Genomic DNA, 26,350 nt, shown 5'->3' on the forward strand with positions numbered 1-26,350 from the left:
GGATAAAAGTGTCTGCCAAATGCATAAATGCAAATGTAAATAAACAATAGTGCAACATAAAACTATTGACTGTAAGTAATTAATTATAAGCTATAACATATTTAAAATATTTAAACATGTACAGCAATGCATCATGGAAGTAGGCAGTCACTGCTGAGCTCTTTTTCCGCAGTTTCCATTTCCATGGTAACTGAGACTTCTCTGATTGGTGGATCCTTCCTCAGGATTATGGATAGTGTAGTTCTTCAGCAAAGTTGCTGATAAAACATGATTTATTTATTTATTTATTTATTTATTTATTTTTTAAATAGCTCATGATAAGTCTATTTTGAAAGGGTTACACATTATACATTATTAAGAAAATTAATGGGATTTTTACCCATTAAAAAAACAGCTAAAACCAGTCTAAGCTAATTGGCTGTCTTCGCTGGTTTAAACTGTTTTTTGCTTGATTAAATTTGTCTTTCAGACTGATGGCCTTAAAAGTGCCCACAGCAGCTGCCTCGTTCTCATTTATATGGATAGTAGGTGGTCTGCTGCTTCGTTCATAATAAATGGAGAGGTTTGCTGCAATAATTGTCTTATCCTTTAATTAGAGGAGAGTTGGTGCAGGATAATTTTGTCTGCTTTTAAGCCTTTAGAAGAGTTTTGGTCCGATGTAATCAGGTCTATTTGCTAATGTGTACTATGCATGACATGTAGGAAAGAAATAAAGTATTTACTGTAGCTTTACAGAGCATTGTAGCAATTACAGTTTGAAAAACAGTCATTCGTTTTCTAATTTTGTTTTGGTTACTTGCCCAGAATTCCCACTGTGCAGCTTTAAAGATGACTTGAAATCATAATTCGACACTATACAGTATATATGCCCTCTTAGAAAGAGAGATGAACAGTACTTGCCTTGTCCTGAAGTTTGCAGGATGTGGATGCCCATCATATAAAGATAAAAAGTCATATTCTTCTTCCACTGCGAAGGACTGAAAAACTATATTAATTCTGTTCCTCTCCTCTGCTACAATAACCCATGTACAGTTTGCTCCATTGGGGTATCCGTGAGGAAAACCTGGACTTTCTATGGTCCCATTCTTCCCTTTTAATGTCCCACCACATGTAAAAATGAAACCTGTGGGGAAAAAACAGAGATAAGGGGGAGATTATTCCACAAATATCAACATGAAACACACATGGTTCACAACCCATTATACTTCTGTATTCTTAAGTACTTAAGAGTAAAACAGGATATTCAATGAATATGAAAATTAGGGCAGGGCTTGATTTTATCCATCAGGACAAATTACTAAAACTTTTTTCCTTTTCTTTTTTTTCTTTTTATTTTGAATGTTGTGTACTGATGATTTGTGCACAATAAAACCTGGAACATATTTTACAAAAGTAACTAGGGTAAATAAAAAAAATAAAAACTTTTTTTGGTTTTTATGTTTTTTGTATGCACTTTTTTACATTTTAAAATCGAACTATTATTTATTTTTAAAGGGATAGTTCAACATGAACCTCCCAGATGTGTATGACTTTCTATCTCTTGCTGAACAAAAATTCAGATTTTTACAAGAATATCTCAGCTCTGTAGGTCCATAAAATGCAAGTTAATAATGACCAAAACTTTGACTCTCCAAAAATCACATAAAGTCAGCCTAAAAGTTATCAATCCAACTCCAATGGTGAGAAGCATATCAACTCGGTTACTAACGTAACCTCGGTTCCCTGAGAGGAGGGAACGAGTATTGCGTAAGTAGCTTACGCTATGGGAAAACTCAGTTTCTCGAGAAATATTGAAGTCTTTATGTAAAACGCATTGCAGCTGCACAGCAGACAGCAATGAGCGAGGCAGCTCGGTCATTGGCTGTGCTGCGGCAACTTGCTCGAACCAATGACGGGGCGACTCTGAACGCGCGGCCAATGAGCGCGCACTTCGCGCCCGCGCGCTCAGAGCCAGCCAAGATTAGCATGGCTAAGGCTATATATTAGGCGCCCCGTCATGAGAGTTCTTTAGGTTCAATCGACTGAAGCGAACTGACCAAGCACAAGCACGGCAGCTTACGCAATACTCGTTCCCTCCTCTCAGGGAACCGAGGTTACGTTAGTAACCGAGTCGTTCCCTCTCGAGAGGTCTCTCCTATTGCGTAAGTAGCTTACGCTATGGGAACACCATGCAAAACGCCGTGCGTGCTGACTTCGCTCTATAAAGCCAGAGGCGGATGCCTGAGCCTTAAAGCAAAGTGATTATCCAACAAGCCGGCCAACGGCTAGCTACATAATGGGATAGTATAGAGCGCCTTCCAAGGTGGTCCATGGTGGGGTGCTCATAGTACAAACACAAGCACATATCTTATGTACTGAGTTTTTTATGTACTGATATGCATAAAAAATCCTTTAAGTCAGTCAGAGACGGACCTATAAGGGAGGAGATAATGCTCAGCATATACATACTCCAGTCCATTCTATAGTCAGGCTGATAGAATGTTGGAATGCAATGAGGGGACCTGTAGGTTATAAAACCTGATAAATGTCGAAGGTGAAGCCCAGCCTGCTGCTGCACAAATATCTTCAATGGGTATCCCACTCGACCACGCCCACGAGGAGGCCATGCTCCTCGTAGAGTGAGCTCTGACGCCTAAGGGGCATTGAAGGCCCTTGGCTTCATAAGCCAGCGCTATAGCATCCACTATCCAGTGCGATATTCTTTGCTTTGAAACTGCGAGACCTTTAGTGCGGCCGCCAAAGCATACGAATAATTGTTCCGTCTGTCTGAACAGGGCAGAACGTTCCAAATATACTCTGAGCGCCCTGACCGGGCAGAGTAAATTAGCGTCGCTTTCGTCTGCTGGGGACGATAGAGCTGCCAGAGATATCACCTGTACTCTGAAGGGTGTGGAGAGCACTTTAGGAATATACCCGTGCTTTGGCCTAAGGACAACTCTGCAGTCGTTAGGTCCAAATTCCAGGCAAGCAGCGTTTGATGACAGCGCGTGCAGGTCGCCCACTCTCTTGACTGAGGCGAGCGCCAGCAAGAGCGCAGTTTTGAGCGAGAGCTGTTTAAGGTGCACGGTTCGGAGAGGTTCGAACGAGGCACTCTTGAGTGCGTCCAGGACCGTGGCCAGGTCCCAGATCGGCACCGAGGGGGCGAGGAGGGTTCATCCTCCTAGCGCCTCTTAGGAAACGAATGATTAGGTCGTTTTTCCCTAATGAACGTCCTTTATCAGGATTGTGTGACGCCGCTATGGCAGCCACATAGACTTTGAGCGTGGAGGGTGTGCGGCCCGCCTCCAGCAGCTCTTGCAAAAAGGCGAGTACACTTGGTATCTCGCACGATTTGGGGTTCAAGCTCTTGGTATCACACCAGTCACTGAACACTTTCCACTTTTGGGCATATAAGCGCCTCGTAGAGGGCGCTCGCGCCTCAGTGATGGTTCTCAAAACTCCACTGGGGAGGTTCTCGGGAACCCGTTGAGGGGCCATGCATGGAGGGCCCACAGATCGGGGCGGGGATGAAGAATCATCCCGTTGGCCTGCCTGAGGAGGTCTAGCCTCATCGGAATCGGCCATGGGGCAGATTGCATCATCTGCATCAGTTCTGGAAACCACGTCTGGTTTTTCCAGAGTGGGGCTACCAGGAGCACTGCACATTTCACTTCCCTGATCCGACTGATGACCTGAGGTAGCATCGCGATCGGGGGAAAAGCATACAAGGGGCGGCCAGACTTGGGCGAGCGCGTCCGTGCTCTTTGAGAAGAAAAGGGGCAGTCGCATTTTCCTGGAGGCGAAGAGGTCGACCTCTGCCTCGCCAAAGGTTTGCCATAACCACTGAACCGTCAGGGGGTGGAGAGACCATTCTCCTGGGAGAACCTTGTCTCTGGACAGCATGTCCGCTCCCTGGTTCAGGGCGCCTGGCACATGCGCTGCTCTCAGCGAGCGCAGGTGGTGCTGTGACCATAAGATGAGCTCCCTGGCCATAGAGTGCAGGGAGCTCGACCTGAGTCCACCCTGGCGATTTATATACGAAACTACCGTCATGTTGTCCGTTCGGACCAGGACGTGTTCGTTTTTCAGGTACGGAAGCAGGGCTCTGAGAGCCAATGCGACCGCTTTCATTTCCAGACAGTTTATATGTAGGCGCTTTTCCGGGTTTGACCAAAAGCCGGAGACAGGCCTGCCCTCGTAAAGGGCCCCCCATCCTATTTTGGAGGCATCTGTCGTGATCATTTTTCTCCGCGTATTCACGCCCAGACTCACGCCGGTTTGATACCAGTTGACGGCTTTCCAGGGCGTCAGGGCTTTTATACAGCCGTGATTCGCTCTGATCAAAAAGTGGCCCGAGCGCCACGCGTGAGTGGAGACACGGCTCTTGAGCCAGCGCTGGAGAGGACGCATGTGCAACAATCCTAGCTGGAGTACAGCTGATGCCGAGGCCATGAGACCGAGCATTCTTTGAAATCGTTTGACGGGGGCGCGCGCGCCCGTTCTGAATGATGTTGCAAGGCGTCGAATAGAGAGCGCGCTCTGATGAGAGGCGCGCTGTCATCTGCACTGAGTCTAGCACTATTCCCAGAAAAGAGATATTCTGGCTGGGGGATAGCACGCTCTTTGCAAAATTGATTCTCAGACCCAGGCATTCTAGATGGCTGATAATCCAAGATCTGTGCGTCGTTAACTGACCCTCTGATTGTGCTATGATTAGCCAATCGTCGAGGTAATTCAGTATTCGCACTCCCGCTGTCTCAGGGGAAAGTGCCGCGTCCATACATTTCGTGAATGTACGGGGAGCCAATGATAGGCCGAATGGTAGTACTGTGTACTGGTATGACTGTCCCTCGAAAGTGAATCTCAGAAAAGGCCTGTGATGAGGCGCTATCGGAATGTGAAAGTAAGCGTCTTTCAAATCCACTGATAGAAACCAATCCCCGGGCGAACTTGCGCAAGGATATGTTTGGTTGTTAACATTCTGAACGAACGAATCATTAAAGCTTTGTTCAGATGTCTGAGATCTAGGATGGGGCGGAGGCCACCGTCCTTTTTCGGGACGAGAAAATAGCGGCTGTAAAAACCCGCCTCGCTCATAGAGGGAGGAACAGTTTCTATAGTGCCCTTCTCTATCAGTTTGAGCACCTCGGTGCGTAGAACATGTGACACATCTTTCCTCACTTTCGTCTCGACCACCGCTGAAAAGCGGGGTGGTCTGCGAGCGAATTGAAGTGAGTAACCGTGTTTTATTATGTTCAAAACCCATTTCGGCATGTCAGGGATTTTTTCCCAGGCTTTTGCTCGCACAGATATGGGCTGAATGCTGGCTGGGGCGTGTCGCAGTGACGTATGGGCCCCACCGGCAAATTGCCTTGTGCTAACACTGAGTTTACAGCTCTCAGAGGCGCAGGTGCGCGCTGAGCAGCCGTGTTGAGTGCCGAGTGCAGGGGTGCGTGTGAGAGTACAGGCACGCGCGCTATCTCCGAAATGCTTGCAGCATGAGTCGGAGAAATGCTTGAAACTGTATGGACAGAGTTTTCGGGTGGGGGTGCATACATCGTAATAGGCACGCGCGCCACATTCATAAAGCTTCCCGCTCTTAGCGGGGAGTCTCTTGGCTCGCGCATCACATCTGTGATGTTTGCGGCATGAGACAGAGAACTGTTTGAAACTGTATGGGCAGCGCTTATGGGTGGGGGTGCATATACTGTAGTAGGCACGCGCGCCACTTTCATAAAGTCTTCCGCTCGTGGCGGGGGTTTTTTGGCTATGCATACAGTGTTTGTGTGTAGGGGTGCATGCATGGCAGCAGGCACGCGCGCTACTTTTATAGTATTTCCCGCTTTTACTGGGGAAGTGTTTATAACTGTGGGAACAGTGCTTGTGTGTAGTGGTGCATACATGACAATAGGCACACGATCTACATTTATGGAGCGTCCAGCTGAGCTGGGGAAGTATTCGGCACTGTTTGGACAGTATTGATATGTGGGAATGCGCACTTTAGTGTGGACACGTGACCCCTTAGTGACACAGGCAGAAAATGTGCTAACACTGAGCTTACAGCTCTCAGAGGCGCGGGAGCGCGCTGAGCAGCTGTGATGAGTGCCGAGTGCAGGGGTGCGTGTGAAATCACAGGCACGCGCGCTATCTCCGTAATGCTCGCAGCATGAGCTGGAGAAATGTTTGAAAACTATATAGACAGTGTTTACGGGTGGGGGTGCATACATTGCAATAGGCACGTGCGCCACTTTCATAAAGCTTCCCGCTCTTAGCGGGAGTTTCTTGGCTCGTGCGTCGCATCTGTGATGCTCGTGGCATGAGCTAGAGAACTGTCTGGAACTGTATGGGCAGTGCTTATGGGTGGGGGTGCATATACTGTAGTAGGCACGCGCGCCACTTTCATAAAGCCTCCCGCTCGCGGCAGGGTTTTTGGCCATGCATACAGTGTTTGTGTGTAGGGGTGCATGCATCACAGCAGGCACGCTCGCTACCTTTATAGTATTTCCCGCTTTTACTGGGGAAGTGTGTATAACTGTGGGAACAGTGCTTGTGTGTAGTGGTGCATACATGACAATAGGCACACGATCTACATTTATGGGGCGTCCAGCTCGAGCTGGGGAAGTATTTGGCACTGTTTGGACAGTATTGATATGTGGGAATGTGCACTTTAGTGTGGACACGTGACCCCTTAGTGACACAGGCAGAAAATGTGATTTCTGTGTGTTGCCGTTAAAACGGCGTTTGATTGCAGGTGAGCGAGTTCTGTGACTGGCCCATTGACTGCTGTACAGACATTTCCAGCCGCCTGTAAGGGGACTGGGTAATGTTTTACACGTTTTGGAGACGGGAGGCGCCGCCCTGGCTCGCTGCTGCTGCTGAGGCGGTCTCTGGCGGCTCTGTGACGAGCTGGAGCGCTTGGGCAGGAAGTGACGCATAGCCTGCGAATCCTTCCGAAGCTTCAGTGAAGCGTTCAGTGAACTCTCTTACCGTTTTAGACAGGATGCGGATGATCTCTGAGTCCATGCTGGTGCCCGTGCTCGTGTCCGCTAATGTCGACGGCGGGGTCGAAGGCCGAGCCCGGCCAGTCGTCGGATGCAGCGTCAATGGAAAGGCTGTCATCCTTTTCACCGTCGTCCCCTGACGCGCCGAACGAGACGAGACCCACCGCTCTGTAGGAGGGGTGCTGGTCCGCCTGCGTTGAAATGGACTGGCGGCGGGCAGTTCTCGGGTAGTGGTGAAGCACGCGGGGACTGGCCCGGCGTGACGTCACTGAAGTCCGCGTGCTCTGGCGGCCTCCGTGAGCGCCGCTTTTTCTTGCGCGGCTCGAACAGAGGGGACAGCAGCACAGTGGTAGCAGGCTCGTTCGTGGGGAAGGCGGCAAAGCGAGCGCGCAGCTCGGTGAGGCCCAGGGAGTCACATTCGGGGCATCCGCCTTGAGTGAGAGCAGCTTCTGCATGGTCAGGTCCCAGGCAGCGAGTGCAAATGATGTGACGATCCCTGTCAGGAAGAGGGCCTCTGCACGAGGCGCAGGCTGAAGGCATTTGCAACAACGCCTTGAAAAATTACTCTTTTACTCAATCAAAAAGCATCGCAGAGGCGAACGCTTGCAGTAAAAGGATATAGTGATGAGCGCCGGATGGCGTAGCAGAAGGCTTCGAAGGCAGCTGAAGGCGCCGGCGTCCTCTTAGCGGTCCTGCTGTAGGCTTTTCGACGGCGGGCGAAAGACTCCAACAATCCGGAGGATCCAGCGAAGAGAAGGTCTTTGCTGAAGGAGATTAAATCTAAAGAACTCTCATGACGGGGCGCCTAATATATAGCCTTAGCCATGCTAATCTTGGCTGGCTCTGAGCGCGCGGGCGCGCTCATTGGTCGCGCGTTCAGAGTCGCCCCGTCATTGGTTCGAGCAAGTTGCCGCAGCACAGCCAATGACCGAGCTGCCTCGCTCATTGCTGTCTGCTGTGCAGCTGCAATGCGTTTTACATAAAGACTTCAATATTTCTCGAGAAACTGAGTTTTCCCATAGCGTAAGCTACTTACGCAATAGGAGAGACCTCTCGAGAGGGAACTTCAGAAGCGATATGATAGGTGTGGAAAAACAGATACATTTAATATACATCTCCACTTTCACTTTCACTTCCACATTCTATTTTTAGTTTTTTGGAGATTTACATTCTTTGTGAATAGTGCCACCTACTGGTCGGCAGTTCAAAAGTCAAAAATGACTTAAATATTGATCTGCTTTTCACCTATCATATTGCATCTGAAGATATTGATTTAACCACTGGAGTCGTATGGATTACTTTTATGCTGGTGTAACGGCAGGCAGCTGGTAGTTAGCTGTGTATAATACACTACCATAAACCTCACTCCCCTGGCCTTCATGAGTCACACAGTCGACTAGCGCTGTGGCCTTTAGCCTCCTTGTTAGTGCACCTGCCTCCCATGCCAGAGATCCCGGTTGGAATCCCACTTGGAACAGGTCCGGTTACACCAGCTTTATGGTTACATCAGCTTTTAGGAGATTCAAAGTTCTGGCCACTATTCTTGCATTGAAATGACCTGCAGAGATGAGATATACTTCTAAAAATATTAATTTGTGTTCCGCAGAAAAAAAAAGTCATACACATCTGGGATTTTTCTTGGGTAAACTGCTTCTTTGAAGCTGCACGTAACTGGCTAGTTTCAAATTCTTGTTTTAATGCATCCGTTGATTGACGGGTGAGAAGGCGGTGCTTTGCTGCCATTCAAATGCATTTAAGATGAGTATTTACACTACGAGCCCAATGTCGTTGCATGTATTTTCGACCACTTTTGACCACCTCCAAATGTGCTTTAAGTGGACAAATCTCAAAGTGTTTTAGACTCAGTTAACACCTGTCTTGAGCGTCGCCTCATTTCAAATGCATCACGCAAAATGCATCTTAATCAACTGCACTTTTTTTTAATTCTGAAATATAGCTAGGAGAAACATGAGGCAAAGTTGATCTTTCTCTATATAAACAATCCAGAACTCTATTAAAGACAACATTAAATAAAAAATGACCCTATTTATCTTATAAATGCATATTCCTCGTCTTATTGTCCACAGTTCGTTGTTCTCGCCTCTGAAACAGCTTCACTTTTAGGCTATCACAAATCCCTCTTTCATTTCCACTCCTCTCTCCAACCACCTGGCTCCAATCTGGTATGTAACAGCCAATTTTCACAATCCAATCAAATAACAATGGACAAAATCAAGTCCCACTTGTTGAATATCCTGCTTTACTCCTAAACATGTCCGAATATAGAGGTAAAACAGGTTGTTTACTGTATTATATGCTAACTTCAAATCCCTTGAGCTTTGAAAGAGCAATTCTGAGCAATTAAAAATATTCCTCTGGGAATAGCTTGTATAACTAGTTAGTGTTCTTCTCCAAGTTAAAAACACATTTCAACATTCATATCTAAAATACCAGAGACATTTGATGCTACATTTGCATTAGTCAAATTGTGCCAGTTTGCTCAGTGCCCATAATGATTCAGCTGTGACATTCATTTCTATAACGGTATCCACACTGTTAGTTGGTTGTCTCTGAGATGTTCAGGGTATCTCTTAATGACCAATCCTCATGTTTTATCGTGGGTGTGCATCTACCACCTGCTACACACAAATTAGCTGGGCTTTTTTATGTGACAACGTGAACAAATAGACTGGTAATGACAACCAGCATTAATTGAGCATTTCTGTTTATCCTCTTCCATATCCCTTAAGGTGTAATTAGCTTTTCCGACTCCAGAGATAAAGGATCTTTTCTCTGCACTCTCTTTTTTTCCTCTTTGTTGTTAGACAGGAAGGCAGTAAGAATGAAATCTGGAGGGAGACGTGTGCACTGACTCACAGCCACCCAGATCCCACCTCCGATCTGATACGATAACACACACATTCACTCCTACATGCATTCACAGCTGCATTAGAGCGCTTAAAATGATGGAAACGTACAAATGGCAAACATGTAACTTGCATGCCAAGAGGAATACAATGTTAATATCTTGATGTTTAAAGGAATATGCTGGCTTTAACACAAGTTAGGCTCAATCGACAGAATTAGTGGCATAATGTTGATTATCACAAAACACAACATTTATTTCGACTTGTCCCTCATATATATATATGATGACGTAACACTGCTTAACTTGCTAATTTGGTAAACTGTGTAAGACTATTAAAAATACTAAAATCACACACTAAAACCATGGAAACATTTTGATTTCTGGGCTGGGCTAGACAGGCTGATTTGTGTGTTTCTGTATTTCTGTATAGTTATACATACTTATATATATATATATATATATATATATATATATATATATATATATATATATATACTCTATATGTACATATAATGGCAAGTGATTTTCTAGAACCAAATTAGCAATTTAGCATGATTACTCAAGGAATTTTCAAATAGTGATGGTGCATTAAATGGTGTTAAAGTGCCAATTTCCTTCCGAAATATCAAAATCTGTACATTATTCCAAACTTTTGGCCGCCAGTGTGTATATAAAATCCACTGCTTATTTTTAAAGAAATAATAGAGAAAGATTATACGAAACTACTCATGCCATTTATTTTTTTTAAGTTTCCCCTTGTAATGAGAATATTATAATTTTATTTTTATTATATTATTATTTATTATTATTATTTACTGTCTGTACGGCTTCACCACTTGCATGCTTTAAACCAAACATCTGTGATTTTGAACTTAGAAATGTAAAACATTTACAACATGAATGCTGCTCAGATTGCAGTTTGTTGAAGAACGATGACAAAGGGTAATTCTTTCAGGCGAGATCTCATGTAAACAATGGATAATATATCAATATTTCTCACATTTATCACTTTTATGGATAAAAAGTGCTATTGGATGTTTTTCAATGAAATGGACAATTGACCCAAGTGTGTTGAACTGGATTCATCTGGCGATCGTGTTTTCATAATAAAGGTATGAAGTCCCGTTTTGATATTGCAGGTTTTAATTTGTACTCCTGCACAAATAACTAAAATGCCGTTACTGGAGCATTGCTATCGTGAAACAGAGATCCAATTTTGAACCCTTAGACCTTTGAAAAGATGTATAATAATTTGTTAACATTAATTACATTTATAGACGGTAAATTATATATTAAATGTTAGCAGAGTGACATCACCACCGCGTGCGGGGGAATTGCGTATCAACAGGTTAATTGATCCTGATGAGATTGTCACCTCATTGACACAAGTGACACTATTTGACAAATGCTATAGATTGTCAAATAGACAACTCAAAACCCACCCAGGAAGTGATTCTTTATTTATTTTTTCTTAATTTAGCCACAATAAAATAGCCAAATAGACCTAACTGCCAGTCAAAGGCAAAACACAGTAACTACACCAACGCTGAAACTGAAAAAGCCTCATTAAAAAAGGCATGATTTTCAAGTAAGCTGTTCATTGGGGACTTTAAGATGATTAGTACATTACAGACATCGCAGTATGATTTTCTGTAAAGCTACTTTAAAGCGATGTGTATTGTGAAAAGTGCAACATGAATTAAAATGACTTGACTTCAGTTATTCAAGCTATTTCACAGTGGTTTGCCTTTTCAAGCAGATTTAGATACAGTCCGTTGGTATGCAAGTTCTGAAAACCTCTTGCACACATACCGAACAAACCAAACTTTGAAAATTACACATTTTAAAAGCAAAGTTAAAGAACTTTTACCATTTGCCCAGACCACAACACAACAAAGCCACATGATGCATTATTACTGTGTTAAAATCAATGTTATGCCTTGACTCGAGAGGGTTATTGGTATAATAAGAGTTACATTTTTATTTAAAAAAAATATGTATTGTTTATGATATCAATGACAATAAACAATTCTGACCACCAACTAATATAGTTCATTACCCCAACTGATAAATAAATGGTGGTGATATAGTAGACTATGTGCATTATTATTATTGTATACAACAGACATGCAATTATAGATTAGTGTAGTATAACAGCTATTTCCAATGACTTTGTAGCTCATCCAATCAAATTTAGAGGTGTATCTATCCACATTATAATGTTAATTTTGTGAGTATTTGAGCTGGGAGTTGTATCATCTATACATCTGTATTAGGAAGGGTAAGAATGTCTCGATAGCACTAAACCATTAATTTCTTCAGGCAGCTCCAATTGGAAGCAATCATGACCAAAATCAGCCTTCGGCTCCATTACCAGTGTCACATCGTGAGGTGATTTTGTTCCTTGACCACCAAGAGTCTAGACAGAGGAGTATAAAAACAGACCCTCCCAATAAAGGGTTATTTCTCAAGAGTTATTGATCCCTTTGGCTTTCAGTTTCTGTTGTAAAAGGCTGGCCACATAACTCATATCTTGCTTTGACATACATTTGCATATATCAACATGGACAACTTACTTATTCTGACAGTAAATGGGCATGGCTCAACCCCAGTGGAAAATTAATTGCTCACAAGTCGCTCTTTTTTATAGCTCAGGTGTTACTTGCCAATCTTTCATTCAAGTAACAACTTTATTTCAGGTGTTCTCCTAACATTTCTTAGTTTTAACAGATTTTTCAATTGAGAATGCACTTTAAAAACGTATTAAATGCAACGGCAGCTGCAGATTTGGTGCCATCTGTTTTGGATCTAGAGAATGCCTCAAGTTTACACCTGAATATCACAGCTGCACCTGGAAGGGATTTTCTCAGTGAAAAAGGCCAATTGCTTGATCGTGTCATGTGAGTTTAACTTGTTCAAGCCAGATATCAGCATTAATCCTGCCTCTAATTTGATGAAACATATCAAGGAAAATTTCATATTTCTGCTTACTAGATTCTGTATATTTCAGCTCTGTAGGTCCATTCAAAGTAAGTGAAGGGGTGCCAATATTTTGACGCTCATAAAGCACATAAAAGCAGCATAAAAGTAATACATACAACGCCAGTGGTTTAATCCATGACTCCAGAAATGCTATGACAGGTGTGGGTGAGAAACAGATCAATATTTAAGTAAATGTGTGCTAGAAATTCAAGTAGGTGGCGATATGCATGAAGAATGTAATCAACAAAAACAAAAGAAGAAAGAGAAAGTTAAAGTGGAGATTGACTGAGCAGGGAGGAGAATTAATAGTAAAAAAAGTCATTAAATATTGACCTGTTTCTCACAACATCTATCATATTGCTTCTGAAGACATGGATTAAACCATTTGAGGCACATGGATTAGACTACTTTTATGAGGATTTATGTGATTTGTGGAGCTTCAATATTTTAGTACCAATTCACTTTCATTGTATGGACCAAAAGAGCTGAGATATTTTTCTAAAAATCTTAATTTGTGTTCTGCAGAAGAAACAAAGTCATACGCATCCAGGATGGCATGAGGGTGAGTAAATTTGAGAATTTTCATTTTTGGGTGAATTATTCCTTTTTAAGTGTGATGTAGCTCCTGTACCAAACAACTTTTCCCATACTTGCTCTACCTCCTCTATTGTGCAGGACATGACATGCCAAGTGATCCTGCTTATTTAGCATTTTTTTTTTGCATTCCTTGCATTGTTTGAACATGTTTTATGCACAACAATAACGCTCTGTTGGCATTAAGGGAAATGTAGTCCCTACACATAAACAGATTTTAATGTAATTGTTTCATACATTACGATTTAAAATGGTGATCTGTGTATTGAAAGTAACTCATCTTTTCATTTATGTTATCATGTCTCCCTTTTATTATTTGGAATCAGATTCATGTAGTGTATATCATAGATAAGTGATGTATTTTAAAAGTTGGCATACAGTGTTCATTATAATGGGGCATAGATTTTGCAACTCAGTACTCAATTCTCACTACTCATGAGTACTTATAAATGAGCTACTCTTTTACTCTTACTTGAGTAGGTTTTATTACAGCTACTTTTACTCTACTCACACTAAATTTTTTGGGAAGTAACTTCTACTTGAGTTTTCAGTACTCTTTCCACCCCTGTATACAAGATTTTGACCCTGTGCTACAATTGCTTTTACCTGAGGGCTAAAGATCCTTTAATCTCTAACCCAGAACTCAGAGAAAATAGCATGAGAAGAAAGCTGTAAATGACTGTAAAAATACACCTGGGACAGAATCCATCGCATTATTGGATCTCAACTGGCGGGTTGCAGGTCTGTTCTGATAAGGTCACAGACAGCAAACGGAAAACGATGCTTAATGCAAATTACTCATCTTGCACTCACTTACAGTATTGTGTCCAATACAATTTTCAGGGCCAGCCCAGACACTGTTGGCACCTTAGGCGAGATTATAGATTGCCAATTTGAGGTAAATGCCATCCATGTTTGGGTAGATCTTTAGCAGCCACTTTTTGTGCAAATAATCAATCATATGTGGTTTCAAAACTGCACAGACCTGGATTTCTTTGTGGCAAATTAATTAATGACAGGTACAGTATTTATTACATTTAATGAATAGTAACATTAAAGGGTTAGTTCACCCAAAAACGAAAATTATCCCAAAATTTACTCACCCTCAAGCCATCCTAGATGTATATGACTTTGTTCTTTCAGCCAAACACAATCAGAGTTATATAAAAAAATATCCCGGCTCTGTCAAGCCCAAAAAAGCGCAACCATCCATCTTTCCATATGGTTCCAGGGGGTTAAGCAAAGCGATGCATTTTTTAATGAAAAATATCCATATTTATAACTTTATTAACTATAATCACTGGCTTCCGATAACGGCCGTCCGCCCAGTCACAAGAGAGTCGAGTTCCAGCGTATGTCATAGGCGTAGTGTAAGCTCCGGCAAGAAGTGACAAACGCGGAAGTTTGCGTTGTTTACAGCAAAGGAAATTGGCGAAAAAAGTGAGTTGTTTTAGCTATTCTGTAGATTTGTATTAGTCTTAAAAAAATATATCCAGTCATTCCAATCATACATTCATGGCAGCAAATACTCTCAGCCTCTGTTGGCATTACCTCACATTTCCTGCATGAGCACCACCACGTCTCCCGTACTCTCCGTTTACCAGATTCTTTTGTTTGTGCCGCTGCTGCAGCCTCCTCCATCTCCCGGAGTTCCTGGTTGGTGTACTCCGGTTCAAACAAATAGCGCTGGGCCAAAAACTCAATCTCCTCTTCTTTTATATCAAAATCCTCTGACGCTTTTCTTTAAAAATCCTCGTTGTTGTCTTCTAATTCATGACCGGTGTTTTGATTTGCTCTATCCTCTACACTTTCCACATTCATCACTTCTCACCGGAGCTTACGCTACTCCTACGTCATATGCCAGAACTTGACTCTCTTGTGAACGGCCATTAACAGAAGCCAGTGTTTATAGTTTATAAAGTAATAAATATGGATATTTTACTTACAAAAATGCATCGCTTCACTTCAGAAGGCCTTTATTAACCCTCTGGAGCCGTATGAATGACTTTTTTGATGGATGGATGTGCTTTTTTGGGCTTCAAAATCTAAGGTACCATTCACTCCCATTATAAAGCTTGGAAGAGCCAGGGTATTTTTTTTATATAACACTGATTGTGTTTGGCTGAAAGAAGAAAGTCATATACACCTAGGATGGCTTGAGGGTGAGTAAATTATGGGATCATTTTCATTTTTAGGTGAACTATTCCTTTAATATGTTTAGTAATGCTCATAAAATAAAAACAGATAATTGAGATGCCATTAAAATTCAGGTACTTCAATGAAGAAAAATGCATGTAATATTTAAAAAATTTGGTTGCATTTGACACGCAATTGCCAGCGTTATAGGTCACAAAAAAGTACTTTGAAAGAGCCTGATCTCATGAACATTATGTGGCTGTGGCAACATTTTTGCAAAATGAAATTACATGCTTCATTACACATTTGGCTGCAGTTTCCCAGTGAAATGTCCAGCAGGGGGCACCAACAGCAAGATAAATGGTGTTATAATCAGACGAGGTTTTTAAGGTGAATAGATTTTGCAGTTTTAATGAGTAAAATGTACTTCCCTAACCTAAAACTTCAACCTAAACCTAACCGATAGTGTCCTAACAGCAGATGAGAGGTAAACAAAAAAGACATCCTTACTCTAAACCAACAGACATCCTTACTTTAAGCCAATGTCTAAATCTAAAATCCAAAAACAAAATGCATCATGAAAAGCACATTTTCTGAAGCATCCAACCACATCATTTTGTGTTTTTTCTAAGAATCTTTCATCTCATGTGCCAGCTTGCATGTTTGACTGGTCTCAAACCACATACTTCAGAGTCCAATGTCCAAATATCTATGAGGTGACCAACCCAAAAACTCATCATATTGGAATAAGTATGTAAATGTACAGTAGCTGCCTTTGTAATACAAGCGTTAAATTGTATAGTTTTTCAAATGATGCATTATAGTAAAAGTGTTTTGATATCACAACATAGTGTGTGAGTAACAGAGTGAAAAATAAGTGTTTGTAAAATCACAATCAACCTTTGTAGTCGTGATTTGTGTGAAAGTGAATTTAAATGCACAGTTGTTATAGCGCCTCTTGTGTTAATTTTACCAGGAAACTGCGATGAAACTTAAAATTTGGCACGTGAAAGTAAGTTTGCACAGATGTTGTTATAGTAACTTTCATTCTATGAGACTAGTTTGGGAATTATTTTGTGCTGTGAATTATTGGCCACCAAGAATCCTGTTGAGTTATATACGGTAATATTCGGTAATACAAATAAATTATTATTAATAAATATATAAATACACTTCAACAATTGGTTTTAAGGACTTTTTACTTGTATGATAATCTATAGAAGTTAAATTTTTTAATTTTAAAGTATTGCAATTTGCAATATTTTACCTCATGATACTGTATCAATATTCTACCTTTTTATTTTTATTTTACAATTTTCTAAATTCACCACCGCAAATATTATTTAAATGATTTAAACTCAATTTATGCATTCTACACGCATGCAATACATCAAATATATAGATGTATTGATGATTCAATGACTCCCTCGTTACACATTTAAACATTCGTAAAAATGCGATTACAGAAATGGTTATTGATTCAAGAAGATTCAAAAGAATCAAGTCAGTGGGATGAATACAAATCCCTGCAATCTCACGCCCCTCTTGCCCCACTGGTTGAAAACCCCTGCTCTATGCAACTTCTATGGCTCTTCAATAAAGTAATGTAGGAAGTTCTATTGCAAGCCCTTTTGACATTTAATCACATATAGGATGTGAAATAAAAACAATACATTTTTCACTAGTTACAATGCTATATCTTCATATCAGGAGTGGAATTACTACTAGGGATGCACCGATACCACTTTTTCTCTTCCGATCCGATTCCGATACCGGAAATCTCAGTATCCGCCGATCCCGATCCAATACCAGTGTTGATTTTTGCATAATCAGTTTAGAATATCTTTACATTATTGTGTAGAACTAATTGGGAGTACTCTTTAATATGTAAAGAAACACAAACCTCCAACTACACATTATTTCAATAGAAATGTAAAGCTAATCAAGAAACACTTTATTATTAACTAGTATACTGGATAATGTAGCAGCAAAATTAACAGTAATTCCAGTCTTCAGTAGAAAAGAAACCAGTGTTTCATTTTTGCCTTATCTTTTTTATTTTTTTTCCAAAATTATTTCAACTTGTATCAGGACTTTTAAGGATTCAGATCTCTTTTTGTTCAATTTATTTGTAAGACATCAGTCAACTTTTCATTCACAGTTATTTTTTGTTCACACAGTTAACTTAAATATTGTTATAAATTGTAAACAAATACATATGATGACAACAATAATAATAAAAATGAATTGTTATTAATATTATCATTATTGACTTTTAATTTGAAATACAGCAGTAATATATTTAAATCCTGTACTTTTAAATTTTTAAACCTTCACGCTTTTATTTTGACATTTTGAACTTTCCAGGACGTCCTGTATGTGTCCGTTTCTAGGAAAGTTCACAGTAGTTTAATTTTTTTCTTATTCAAATTGTTGTAAACTGTACCTACAGTGCCGTTCTAAATGCATATTATAAGTGAACCGAACTATTGAACATCTACATCTAAGATGTTGTTCGTGAGTAGTGCTCAAATATTGTGCACCGCTGTGAAGGCTAAAAATAGCCACGAGCGTGTGTGTGTGTGTGTGTGTGTGTGTAAACAGAGCAGCGTCATTCACCAATGCGCTGGCCACCACCACTCCCAATGAGCAAACTATGCTGTCTGCGTAGGGCACCAACTCCCTAGGGGGGTACCATCTTACCCTAGGAGGGCACCAGAAAGTCCACCGGCTGCCCTTACTCACACGTTATATGTTATTCAAGGGCTCGAAAGCAGTTGCGGAACACAGAAGATCGCTTCACACTCATATCACGCGAGGACATATATGCACTTTTAATTACTTATTTTACTTGTAGTAAGTAGTGCATTGTTTATATATGAAATTGTAATTCTAAATAGATAGATTCTAAATTCCATTGCTGATATTAAGAATAAGCATTTCAACTAGTAACTAGTGAACTAGTGAAAAGTTAATTGTCGATTTCTACAATTCATATTTTGCACGTGATTAAATGTCAAAAGGGCATTTAAGGGCAATTAAAGTCCAGCACTTGCACAAAGAGCCAAAGTCCAGTTAAGATGAATGAGAACCAAGTGAGAAAAAGATCACAATATATTACAGTTTTGAATTGCAATTTTATCATTAGGTAAGTTTTAACATGAACCACATATCGGTATAAAATCATATCGATTCCCATCCCAAATAAACATACCTTAATACCAATGGATGACCAACACAAATTTGGTTCTCCTGAAGCAAAACCTGTTAAAAACCACTACATTAGTGATCATTGTAAACAAGATACACGTCACTTCTGAAACGCTTTGAACAGGCAGCGCTCGTGCTATAATGAACTCTAATGCACAATCACACTGTGCCAAAATCATTTAGATGTTTTATCTCTACTGATCATTCCTGCTTCACTTTCACAGTGAGGAGTCTGGTCTTATCCACCTATCATTCTGATTATACACTGTCCTCCCCAGGGTGACTGCTGACACCGCGATGGCGGCACACCCACCGCCGCTCGCTATAAATTGATATGAGAAACAGCATTAACATCACGCTGTGTTTGCCGAGCAGAGAAAATAGGTCAGGCATACAAATCAACATCTAAAACACATAAATTTAATTCAAATAGGAATGCAAGGTAGACAGAGGACCCAGCTGCTCCGGCGGTGATTTTAACACACAGTTTCCACCGTTCAGGCATACGAGGGCTCAATCAAAACTGATTTGTTTTGCCACTGGAGAGGTACTTTAGAGATGACAATACACCTCAATCTTATTTCTTCACACATAACCAGATGGCCAGAGAAGAATCAGGGTTGACAAGATGCAAATGTTCAAGTGCACTGCACATCCACAACTGCATTCTCTTAGACCTTGATGATGTGAAGTCATACAGTATGTACAGTATATCGAGAGAGATGTTGTCTTCCAGAAGGGCCACTATATCTCATTGGTTCATTGTGTAGAGTAGACTTTGACCATCATTGGAAGTTTACAAAAAGCAATTACTTGAATTCAAATAATAATTTATTGAAAAAAGAAATGTTGGTATAAAAGTTATAAGATTTAATAATTATTATTATAAATTAGCAGTGATCCAATTTTGTTTTAAAATATTATGTGATTTTTTTATATATAAAAAAAAATTCTGATGCCATATGACCACATAAAGAAAAACAGTACTCAGAAAAAAAATACTTGGAAAAAGGAATCATAACATTTAATGTGTTGCCATGGCAACACTATTTAAGATATCAAATATTCCTTTAAAATTTTACATCAGCAGTCTCTTGAAATTATTCTAAAGAATTTTGAAGCAATGTTTGTAAACACAAGAGGGTTATTTCAAAGTCTGTTAAAAGTGCCATACTTCATGCTGCCAGTTGGACCCATAACCGTGACCGTGGCCGTGACCCATAATAGCCACATCAATGTGATCAGCCCCTGTTATCAAATATACAGCTGAATTTTCATCAAAATCACACAATGCACACAGAGGATATAAGGCACTTCCTGTTCCCCATTTTTCACAACAAATGTATTGCTTCACCATGGCGACACAGTTCAAAATATAAAAAAATACATTTTCAATGTCTTGGCATGATGTTGCACAAATTTGGTGCCAGTTACACAAATCTCTTAGAAGTATTTAAAAGTTCATAGCCTGCAATTTTCAGAAAATCAGAAAAGTTTTTCAGCTTGATGAGAACTATATATGCACCAATTTTGGTGAAAATGGGGGTGCTACAGAACCCACTTTACATTACAGGGCCATCCCTGCATCCCCCCCCCCCCGCAAATTTGCCTAGCGCTAATGGCCAATAACTCTGATGTGTCAGCAAAATTTCAAGAGTTTTAATGCATGTTCATCAGTACCCCAAAAGTACCAAAAAATTATAATAAATATAGCTGCAAGCAGCTATGACGGGCCCAAGCACCATGGGTCCACTTCCACCCGGTGGCTTACGGAAAACAATGCAAGTTGGACACATGTATTTGGCATTTGACATTATTTTAAACAATTCTGAAGCAATTTAGGTACATTTTTATTATTTTAAATTTGAAAGTAACATTTTCTCCAGTAATGGTTTGACTAGCAGGTCATGTAGGCAATAGCATGAGGTTCCCATGGTTACATGGGCTGACCTTTCTCAGTTTATAATGAGACATCAACCACGTGATCATTTGGAGTGATCCAGAGGAGGGGCTCTGACATCCAAGCTGCCTGGAGGCATAACATCTCCCACTGCTGCTGTGTGTGCATGACCGATCGGACACGAAATAAGATGTTCTCACTCCTTTTTTCGATGGATCTATGCAAACATATTATGCTTTGGATAAACGAATGTATTTGGTAGAAGTTCCACGCATTTTTGTTGAGGGATACTCAATGTACGGGAGGGAGCGCATGATCTGCCTGGCCACTCAGAGCAGCTAACGGGCTAAAGGCTATTACACACCGGCACTCATCTAATATTCATCTACCTCATCTAACGACTTGCAGTACACTTATTACAGGTACAATCCCCCTGAAGCAACCTGGAGTTAAGTGCCTTGCTCAAGGACACAACGGTGGTGGCTGTGGGGATCAAACTGGCAACCTTCTGCTTACCAGTTCTGTGCTTTAGCCCACTTCACCACCACCATCAAACTTTAAATTAAGGGTGGGCAAAATTACCAATATATGTCACAATGTTTAATTGTAAGTATTCCAGTCAGCGAATGAAATCATTTATAAATGAAAACTACTTCATCTTACATAATTTTCTCTTTATTTGCAAGTTGAAAAACATAGTTAAAGTAAAACAAAATGCCTAATTTCAGTCTGATGATGTTCCCTAATTGTCTACCTTTTATTTTTATAATAATTATTATTATTAATACTATTATTAACTTTCTTCAAGAAACTTAATATCTTCTCAAAGCAATGCAACAAAGAAATAACATATAAATAAAAAACAATCCATAAATAAACACTTAATTAGGCTCTTAGTGTTTTTATTAATCTATATAGGAAAATACGGTATATGTGGTTTGTGTCCTGATATCAAACATCATTCGAACTGCATTTTAGAAAGGGTTTTGGTGTGTACTTTAAAAACCCTCATGACATTGAGAGGAACCACTTTTTCTGTCACAAGAGCACAAATGAAGAGACTGGGATGACAATACTAGCACGCACTTGCGCGTTTCAGATTGCGCGTCCATGTAACACTCGCACAAAACACAGCTGCGCGTGGTTGGATGGTTGGCATGTTTGGAGCGTGGGATGAATCTTATTGAATTTGCCTTGGCGGTTGCTCAAGCGACCTCAGAAGCATATTCAGTGACATTTTCTTGCGTTCTAGACATGCTTTTCATCTAATGACATGTGCAGCTGCCTGTGAAAATCCATGTGTTTCATAATTTCTTTCAGTCTCTCATGAAGCCCTAACCACTGATAGATATTTACACACTGTATATCGACATACACAATGTACAGATCTAGCAAATTGCTGTTTTCTGCTCGGTATTGCATTTTCTTAAGCCAAATCGATTCCAAACCATGGAAGACACACTTTGATTTCCTTCACAATCTCCTCTCATTTTCTCATTCAAATTAATCTGAGGAATGAGCAATCGCACCGCTGTATAGTATGCCATCGTGAACACAGCCATAGACTCACGAGCACGGGGCACGTGATTCGGAGCGATGCACGAATAATCACTCTTTTGAGTCGGTTCTTCTCAATGAATTTGTCTAACATGTGTGCCGAATTGTTTAAAGTGCTTTGTCACGCAGTAAAACATTAACGGAATACTTTAGAAGACAGAGAACAAAAAAATGCTGAATGAAGTGGATATTTACTTGTTACAAGATAACTTTGATAAACTTCACCTTGTGCTGTGTAATGTGAAAAGGTGTCAATATGTTTTTAGTCCAATGTTTCATCAATGCTACATGGTTGCAATAACATGGTACAATAGATTGTGTACTTGATGGCCCCCAGATTCCCAAGTTATAATGAAAGTCTACAAAATCTCCTGCTTTGAAACATACTGTACAGTGTACATAGCTATGATCTTCAGGACAATGCGCCTTTGCTTTTTTTTTTTTTTAGACCACTTGTTTTGGTTCTATCCATTGTGATACCCCATTTATGATGCTAGAGAAATAATGTTTTAATCAAAAAAGCTTTGCTAGATTCAGTTTATACCCATTTCTGATGTATTCAATTATATTTTCAATTGTACTATTTTTGTGTAAAAAAAATTAATACATAACTCTCTAATAGTTTTTTTTTATCAGGCGGGGGGTTTGGGGTGACTTGAGGTTCTCGCCTAAGGTGCCAATTGGGGTAGGACCGGCACTGAGTTCACAGCCTGCAATTTTCAGAAAATCAAAAATGGCCGACTTCCTGTAGGCGAAGCTAATGACTGTGAGTATGAAAGTTGTTTGTATTATGTGTGTGTGACTGTAGGTGAAAATGGGGCCGCTACAGAGCCCCCACTACATGCCCATTTTCAAGGGGGCCTTACAGAATATAGATTCAAAAGTTTATGAGCATGTAAATGTTTTAAGTTTAAAAACAAGCACAAAAAAAATGAACCAAACTGTTCTGGAAGCTTCAGGGCAAGTTATTTTTTAATTCTTTTCCAGTTGGTAAAAGCATGCTTTGGCAAAGATTGTTGAATCCATGTAGAATTTGAAAACAATTATACAAGGAAAATACATTTGATAGCTTTTGTCTAACTTCATAATTCACTAAATAAAAATCTAATGACATTTGCGTGGTTTGGTTTGAGGGCCAAATTAATGAATTTATTTTTAGAGAATAAACTGAGAAACCAATAAACTGATTACACGGGACTTTGGTTCAATCGTTTCCATTATAGGTGTTGTCACACACAGAAGGGGGTTATCAAAGATAGCCTGACAATTTTCTGTTGTTTAAGACTGCCTATTATATCACAAAACAAACTTTCAGCAGCTTTATTTGGAATCGGAAGACAGTATTGATCTGTAGCAGGACTAGCTGCTGGTTGAAGCAACAGGGATCTCAACATGAGGTGAAACTGTTCAAACCAAAAGAGAAAGCCATTAGAAGCCAAGGAAAAGATTCAACTTTAAACTCAGCAATCCAGCAAGAGTTCGATTCTTTACAAATGCAATTATCTTCATTTTAGTCTCGATATTTTTTTTTTTGTTCCAGCATTGCGCTGTCACTTGTTCAATTAGTAACCAGTTAGAACAATATTTTATTTATATATATATATATATTTTTTTAATGACAGTAGAAATTGAGAAATTTACTTTTTACCTCAATAGTTTTTCTTGTATCTGGATTAACCTTGCATGTATACAGTATTTAGTAATTATATTTAGTTGACTAAAAGGTCTTCAGCTTGTCATAGAAGGCTTCAAGCACAACGTGCATTAAGGCAAAGAAATTTGTGATGCAGTGGTTTCCTTCCGAAGCACATGCTTATCATGTTCAACTAAAAATAATTTTTGCGCAACAGGGAATGATGTTATCCAAACCATTTAGACTTAAAATTATCGGAACGAAATGAACTGGTTATTAATTGGTATCAGCATTAAAAAATTATGTTATCACAATTAAAAGGGATTTCATTCCCATTGTCTGTTATGTTCTGCAAAACTCTTGTTCTGTTGTTTGCCTTGGAATGTTTTCAGTCCCTGGTGGTTGCATTAGATAACAAAATATCAAAATGTGTGTTTTTTGTGTATTTTAAGATTTGAGGGGAACTGACATCATACATCCACAAAAAAAATTAAAATAATTTTAAAAAAAATCACTGACACCAGTTAGTTCAAAGTAAATGCAAAAATGTAAAGTTAGCTCTTACAAAAGCTATAGCATCCAATGTTTCCAAATTCTGCTTGATATTTTGCTATTTAATGCAAAGACATTCAGATATTAGCTGTCCAAATTCTTTTTAGGGCTACTGAATCCTCTGGATCCTCTGTGAGTCATAAAATACAGAGATGTCAAAAGAATTCTTAAATCTAATATACTTCAAGGAACATTCAAAATAAGCAATATATCTGGATTAAGTTAACTTAGACGGTTGGAAAACCACTAGGGCAATGATCAAAGAAAATCCATTTTGACTGAAAGCAATCGTTGGATAGGGAACAGATGATTTAATCGAAATTGAACAAATTATTCCAGTTGAATTGAGGGGGCCCAAACCCAAAAACAATCATCACTACACACGCACACACACAGTAGCTTTTTTGGTCTTTCGAGAAACATTAAACCGCCCAACACAACTAATCAAACTTCATTAGAGTCAATTAACCCAAGCGTCTTTTCTTCTAGGAAACGTTGTGACTTTCCATTGGCCCTGATCTGGTTAATAAATGAGAACGCGCTTCTGATTTTCTGGGGAATAATTACCATTGGCCAGGTTTGCCATCTGTTATTCAATCTGTGATACAGGTGGAGAATGCCTGCATTTGGAAGACCAGGGATTCTTCGACAAGAAAGTGTTGGTGTAATGAACCTAAACAGTGTTTGTCAATCAGAGCGTTCTCAGGTGAGCCCTGCAAAGCGGCACTAACTGAACCGAGAGCATTTGCAACTGAGCGAGACTTTTTGGAAGACTCTTTTGGAGTATGAAAGAGGTTTTAAAGATGGGATGTCAGTAGATAAATGTGGGAAGAGACCGTATGTGTAGCTCTTTGTGATGGTGGAAGATGATATAAATAAATAGATACTGTGGCTGCAGTTTAATTAGGCTACACACAATCAGTGAGCCAATATGCTGATAACTACTAAAAATCTGCTTATTAAAAAATTAGACAATGGATGTAAAACCGCATTTAGATGTGAAATCATAGGGTTATCCTCTTTTTTTGTCTTCAAAACGTAAATAAGCCTGCACAAAACACTTGCATGCACAAGTTAAGCTCAATCGACAGCATTTGTTGCATAATGTTAATTACCACAAAAATTCATTTCGACTCATCCCTCCTTTTCTTTAAAAAACCGAAATGTGTACAATATACAAATCTGTTATATACAGATGCATGGGAATGTAATGGCAGATGAGTTATGGTATTTTGGATAAATATATATAGACTAAGCTGTGTATTGCACATGAATTATTGCTCAATGGGGCAGTTTTAACTGTTCATGTGAAATGGGAAAGGCAGAAATGTGAAGCTTATAATTTTATAAAAGCACTTACATTAATTCTTCTGTAATTTTATATTTATTATTTGATCTGCAAAGTTGTTTGAATCATTGTTTGAACAGTTGTTTCAGTGTTTACATCATCAAGGCAACGAAGATGTAAAATTGGCTATAACTTTACACAGAAAAGTTCAGTAAGCGATTTTATCATGCTAAAATCATGTTGTTTACATCTTGTGACTTTATTTCTGAAACAGTGAGCATTTTAACATTTACAGATTGGCCCCATTCACTTCCAATGTAAGTGCCTCACTGGAACCACGATTTTTGTGGCAATCAACATCATGCTAAAAATGCTGTCAAATGAGCTTAAAATGAGGTTTGCTTAAACCCTTTACAACTGTAAATAAAAAGGAAAACCGTATAAGGCGTTTACATGATCTGAAATGTCGTCGGCTTGATTAAGCATGATCTGAGTAAAATCATGCATGAAAACAGGTGACTATCAGTAAATATTAGAGACATTTTGCGAATTCCATAACAACAGAAAAAGTCTTATCACGGTTGACACAACATTATACAGTATAATCCAGTATAGGACGACCTGTATTCATAGAATCATGTTATTATAC

At 39.9% G+C, this 26,350-nt stretch overlaps 1 protein-coding gene across 1 annotated transcript in view; it reads right to left on the bottom strand.

Moving 5' to 3' along the window:
• Nucleotides 1–26,350, bottom strand: part of LOC127657696 (CUB and sushi domain-containing protein 3-like) — a 390,710-nt gene that overhangs the window by 347,895 nt on the left and 16,465 nt on the right. The window contains 1 exon segment of the mRNA XM_052146537.1: nucleotides 901–1,123. Coding sequence (XP_052002497.1) covers nucleotides 901–1,123 — 223 coding nt within the window.

This window comes from Xyrauchen texanus, chromosome 17 (assembly GCF_025860055.1).
Source record: "Xyrauchen texanus isolate HMW12.3.18 chromosome 17, RBS_HiC_50CHRs, whole genome shotgun sequence".
Taxonomy (NCBI): domain Eukaryota; kingdom Metazoa; phylum Chordata; class Actinopteri; order Cypriniformes; family Catostomidae; genus Xyrauchen; species Xyrauchen texanus.